Source organism: Sycon ciliatum, chromosome 2 (genome assembly GCF_964019385.1).
Source record: "Sycon ciliatum chromosome 2, ocSycCili1.1, whole genome shotgun sequence".
NCBI classification, from domain to species: Eukaryota; Metazoa; Porifera; class Calcarea; order Leucosolenida; family Sycettidae; genus Sycon; species Sycon ciliatum.
This window is the reverse complement of record NC_088644.1, coordinates 24466366-24472365: the sequence shown is the minus strand read 5'-3', so window position 1 is coordinate 24472365 and position 6000 is coordinate 24466366. Positions and strand designations below refer to the sequence as shown.

Here is a 6000-nt window from a genome sequence, read left to right as displayed (position 1 = left end):
CTTCGCCATTTCTATTTTCACACAGATGGCGAGCCAGAAGAATGCTACTCCACACGCGGCTCTCTAGCTCTCTATATAGTCTGCAAACCGGCGGTGAACAAGCGCCAAACACCACACATCATATCTAGCTGCAAACAGTTTGTCATATCTAGGAAACACCGGCGCCAGGCATAGTACTGCTGATGTTTGTTAGAGGAGACAGTATGCATCTGCTAGATGTGACAGAACTGTTTGAAGCAACATGGAGTGCGCGATGCTTGGCGTGCATTGGCCGCCAGTTTAAAGGTGATGATGGGCCAGGCCCGTATGTTTGACGGAATGTGAAGCTATTCGCAGTAGAGCGACTGTTACGGATATGATATGGAGATGCTGCGGATGACACTAGTCTGTGCACTTGATCATGGGGCAGTTTTCACAGGCCAGCACAGTGCTACACTCGCTTCTTTCAGCATCAAGAGGCGGCTGCGCCTACACGGCACAAAGTTGGCCCAAAACTATAAAGTCGTGCGTCTCACAGCACTATTGGCCTAACCTGTTGTAGCTGTGTAGATTGAGCCGACGGCTGCCACGTCACTGCAGCCAACACTGGTGCATGCCTCTGCCCGGACAGTGTACTGTGTGTTGGGCGTCAGGGCACCGCCAACCTTACCACATGTCATATCATTAGTACCTGCGGTCAGGATAGGGGTCTGCAGGGAAGAGATGCAAGACCAACAACAGACTAGATCAGTAGAGGCTGAATGACCCAACCATTGATCACTCCAAGGTTCACAACCCCAATCAATAACCCAACTACTGGTCGCCATAAGGTTCACAACACAGGGTACTAAACCAATGCTTTAGCAGTCAATGGTGCATGCATATCCTGCTATTAAGAAAAGAAACTGAGAAAATGCACAGCAGAATATTACGGGCATTTTGCAGGGCTATTCCAAGTTGCTCACAACTAAATTGTACTGATGCTTTTTCGGGAGATGAAAAGCAGTCACTGCATTCGATTTGTCACTACGACTTGAAAGTAGCGGTGAAGCGAATATACCGAATAGTTGAAAGGCTAAAAAATACCGCTGCATCTGGTGTATGTGCATGAAAAGAAATGCACAGATGGTGACAGAGATGCCTTAGCATTGCTTTCAGGCTTGTTCAGGCTTGTGGCCGTAGTATGGCAAAGGAGAGCTGTGAGACCTCTTGGAGTATCGTGGCGGCTTGGTAACGTACAAATTGATTCTCCGAAGTGCACGTCTTTTGTAGTGGTGGTGGTGGTGGTGGGGGGGGGGGGGGGGGGGGGGGAGGGGGAGCAGCAGAATACTTCTTATTTACTGAATAGATACTGAAATTGCTGAAAAGATGTTTTTTTCATTGAATCCGACGTTCGCCACATCACTAAATGCATTGCTATTTCCACCACGTCTATCACAGCAATTCTGCACCATTAGAGGCGGTATACGTACAGGGTGAACAAATCTCCCTTACAGTTGTAGTCTGAATGACAATTTGATCGTGGAAGTTTGATGGACTTCATTAGGGTGCCACCAAAAAAAGTGCTGGGTTAATAGGGGACAGCTATATCATGTACAATGCTTTTCATCGTTAAATAGCTGCAAACTGTATGAAGATGTGGCAGTATATTTCAGGCAGGTTTTCTGATTCTGAAAAAAGCGTGTGGCTTTGGGCTGGTAAGCCACAGCATTTGTCAGCCGGGGACACGAGATGCCTGTGGACCCACCCATGTTGAACTTCACGAAGTCTTTCGTAGTTTAGGAGAATGTGTACATCCACACCCCGGTTTTAAAGTGCGCTAGAACCCAATACGGAATTCTCCTACAGGTTCATGTATCTTATGTTTTCGAAATGCACTATAGGGTTTGCAAGCAGCATGTGCTTTGCACCGAAAAAAGCCAGTGTTTGAGTTTGTGTCCTATCATCCAAGTGCCCGCACGGCACTACACCATTGCACATCTAGCTTCTCTCAAAATGATAATGTCTGCCGTACCAGACACAGCCCAGCTACATTGAATAAACAAAATGACCGCCTTACTGGCACATAGGCAGTACCAGCTGCACTACTAGCCAGTCGGTAGAAAGCGTTGAAAGATGTCAGAGCACCGTGTCTTTCGGCCTTCTCCGGCCAAACGAAACAAAGTTGAAATCCGTGTCTCGTTACAGATCGGAATGACGCATTGGAGAAAGCCGCTTCTGGTCCTGGATGCACACAAAGCACAGAGGCACGCATACACGTTCAAGCACAATAGTGCAATAGAAGATAGGGAGAAAAGGGGTGCTCTGGCGGGGTTTTACGTAAACGTTACAAAATAAACTGCACTTTGAGTATTCAGTCCTGGAACTATGGATAACTTAGTTTAGATTTGTGGTCCTGCTCCTCGCTACCATGGTCTCCCTGGTCCTGCTCCTCGCTACCGTGGTCTCCCTGGTCCTGCTCCTCGCTACCATGGTCTCCCTGGTCCTGCTCCTCGCTACCATGGTCTCCCTGGTCCTGCTCCTCGCTACCATGGTCTCCCTGGTCCTGCTCCTCGCTACCATGGTCTCCCTGGTCCTGCTCCTCGCTACCATGGTCTCCCTTGGTCCTGCTCCTAGCTACCATGGTCTCCCTGGTCAAACACTAGCTAAACACAAGTCTGGTGTTTGATGACGCAAATGCCAAGTATTCCCGTTGGCTAAACAAGGGAACTAATTCACGTTTCGGCACCCTTGTACATGATTAAGCAGGCAAGCTGCTCCCATTCTCATACTTCAGTACTAGCTGACTACATGTACAGGCATGCAGCAATGATAAATACAGCAGGCAGTTACGTCGCCAAAACACAATACAGCATATCAAATCGTTGTACTCCTTGACTACTAGCATTATGTAAACATGTGCTTGTCAATGAATATCAGAGAAATAGCAGTGTTCTGATGCTCGTACGCAGGCACATGCAGACAGACAGACGTAGTCTCCCCGCTCTATTGCCTGGCACCGAGAGTACATACCCCCCCCCCCCCCAGAGTGTGCAATGTCTGATCCAGCTCTGCATAGGGTCTTGGTCGAGCGTAATCGGATCTTTGCGTCCTAATACCGTACACATCTGAGAGGAACCCGGGGAGTCGCGGGGACTCTCGGATCAAAAATAACAGTGCCCTGCCTCGAGACCGGCCTTGCGCTGGTGTGGAGTGTACGCATGACATCAGAAGATCCGACTACGCTCGACCAAGACACTATGCAGAGCTGGATCAGGCATTGCACACTCTGGGGGTTGTGTGCTCCTGATGGCACTTTACACTAGAGTCTCCCCTCACAGATGTATGCTGTTTCGTAAATACCAGAGTCTCCCCTCACAGATGTATGCTGTTTCGTAAATACCAGAATGCAAAAAAAGAGGATGTATTACAGCCTAGAAAAGTTAGGATTGGCTTACTGCTTTGTTAGCTAGTTAGGATTGGCTTACTGCGATTTCATCACATGCAAAAAAGGGCACATCTCGGAAATGCACCTCCAAAAGAATTGCGAAATGACTTACTGGTTTCCGCGGTTGTATGGCGATACACTTGACTAAGGGCACTGACATGGGTCACTGTCGAGTTGAAGAGCGAAGCAGTGAAGACAAGAGATCGCAGTGTGTACTCAGTGTAAGGCTGGAGATCGGAGAAAGTCACAGTTGCACTAGGAGCCTGTTCTCCAATGCTGTGGGTAACGTTGACAGATTGACTGCTGATATTCACTCCGTCCTTGTAGAGAACTGCTTCATACTTGGTGATTATGCCATGGATCTACAAGCGAGGACAGAAAGACATCATGTTAATGTGCACTACCAAGCCACCAAGACACGACAGCCTATCTCCCCACAGGACTGAAACAGCAAACTCATAGTTGTGCTATGTGATCAGCCAGGTGTCTCAATACGAAGCACAAGGCACAAACTATACAACAAGGAAAACAAACTTCGGCTGTAACTTGAACACTTCGCAAGTATTTTTTGTATGTTAAAATCGGAATTTAATCCTGGAATAAGCAACCTGGTTTGTGCGAGTAGACCAACTTAAAAACACATTCCTTGGGCATGTTCAAGCTGCTTTGGATGATCCCTGCACGTACCCGTAACAGATGGAGGCTGCACACTGGTACCTTTTGGAAATGGACATCCCGTGGGCGTGTCCTGCGTAGTGCGAAACCTCCACTGTCTCCTGGAGAATGCCCACCAATCCCAGCAGCGCGTGTGTCACAAATGCCAGATTTCACTGCAAAGCACTGCCCATGCTGTTGTGCAGTGTTCTACTGAAACAAGCTCTGCACTGTGGACTCATGAATATGCGCAGTTGTACTGCCAGTCAAAGTCACAAGCAATGCACCGAATGGTCAACAGCGGTGGGTATATTTAGTATTATTTACCCTTGCTTCGTTGAGGGTACTGCCATCAAAGGTTGCGGTGATATTTGATTTGAAGGTGGTATTGCTGCTGGCAGATTTCAGCACCAGCGCAGGAGCTTCATCGGCCACTGAAAACCAGGAGAGAATAATGGATACAATTGAGTGAGAAACACTGTGTAGAAGAGCCATGCTTTGGCATTGTCAGAACTTGATTCAAGAATACAACAAACTTTTAAAAATAGAACAACTTCCTCCAGATACAAAATCAGGTCTCCGGTAAGGAAGTTTCAACAAAGCTAAAACTAGCTAAGAACAGTACCAGCTGAATCGCTGTGCCATGGAACAAACGCAACTCTGGGTTGGTCTACTCTAAACCAGTGCATGTGTGTGCGTGTGTACGTGTGTGTACGTGCGTGTGTGCGTGTGTGTGTGTGTACGTGCGTGTGTGTGTGTGTGTGTGTGTGTGTGTGTGTGTGTGTGAGCGTGTGTATGTGTGTGTGTTTGCAAATACGTAACTGACTCACCCTTTGACAGAGTTGTGACGTTCACCAATGCTTCTTGGCTGCAAAGTAATGAATCACTAATTTGGCACGCTTGAACAGTAATCGTGTAAATGGAGTGAGCATGCAGTAACGTGAACTGTTGGTGGACCATATCTTGGCCCTGTCAATATAAATACACACACACAACACAAGAGACATCACAAGAATCTCAAAGCAAGCAGCACAAATGGCAACGCTACATACGTTCAACACCTGTACTTTTAAAAACGACATGGCTACTTCATTTTGATGCCTCCTCGTTGGTGCTCTCTGGTGCAATCTTCAGACAGAATTTCAACTCAAGGTGAAGCGATGTTACTGGTACTTGGTACATGGAACCACCTGAAAACAAGTGGATGAGTATTAGGGGGCGTTCGCTTTTGATCTATAGGTCTGGGTAGAAACTCGGTAGATGTGTTCATTTTTCTACCCCAAATGTTAGATTCTACTTTTCTCTACCGGCTCTACCAGGTTCGAGGCTGGAAGAAGTCGGTAGAAGTCGGTAGAAGTCGGTAGAAGTTGGTAGAAGTTGGTAGATGTACGGTGTGTGTGTTTTTTGGTTTTTGTGTGTGTGTGCATGCGTGTGCTGAAAGACATCTGCAGGGCTATGCAGCAGAGGATCTGCTTTAGGACCCTAGTCCACATCAAGACACACTGAGCCTTACCGTGGGAAGAGCAACTGGGACTGATGTTGCTGTTATGATGGTGCGTGGAACAATGCGCTGAGCTGTCACAAGAAATCTGCCAATCACTCCATTTCTTTCCGTCACGTTCGGTTGGGTTATGAAAGCAGTAATAAAATTGGCCCCACGGCTGAATTCGATAGCGCTATACGCTCTGGCTGGAGCTACACGCCATCACCAACACCGACATCAACATTCATATACACACATATGTACGCATATACACACGTGCAGGCAAACAGGTATGCACAGGCACAGACACACGGCAGACAGACACACAGACACACAGACACACACACACACACACACACACACACACACACAGACACACAGACAGACACACAGACACACGGGCAGGCAGACACACAGGCACACAGGCAGACAGACACACAGTTTTACAGGTCTAGGC

General features: G+C 47.6%; 1 protein-coding gene across 1 annotated transcript in view; it reads right to left on the bottom strand.

Moving 5' to 3' along the window:
- LOC135809322 (mucin-19-like) overlaps positions 1–6000 on the bottom strand; it is a 90328-nt gene that overhangs the window by 36655 nt on the left and 47673 nt on the right. Inside the window, exons 21-26 of the mRNA XM_065322655.1 lie at positions 5574–5755; positions 4891–5029; positions 4388–4494; positions 3519–3768; positions 2039–2202; positions 533–689 (exon numbers count right to left, since the gene is read on the bottom strand). Of these exons, the coding sequence (XP_065178727.1) occupies positions 533–689; positions 2039–2202; positions 3519–3768; positions 4388–4494; positions 4891–5029; positions 5574–5755 (999 nt within the window). The remainder of the gene's footprint in view (positions 1–532; positions 690–2038; positions 2203–3518; positions 3769–4387; positions 4495–4890; positions 5030–5573; positions 5756–6000) is intronic.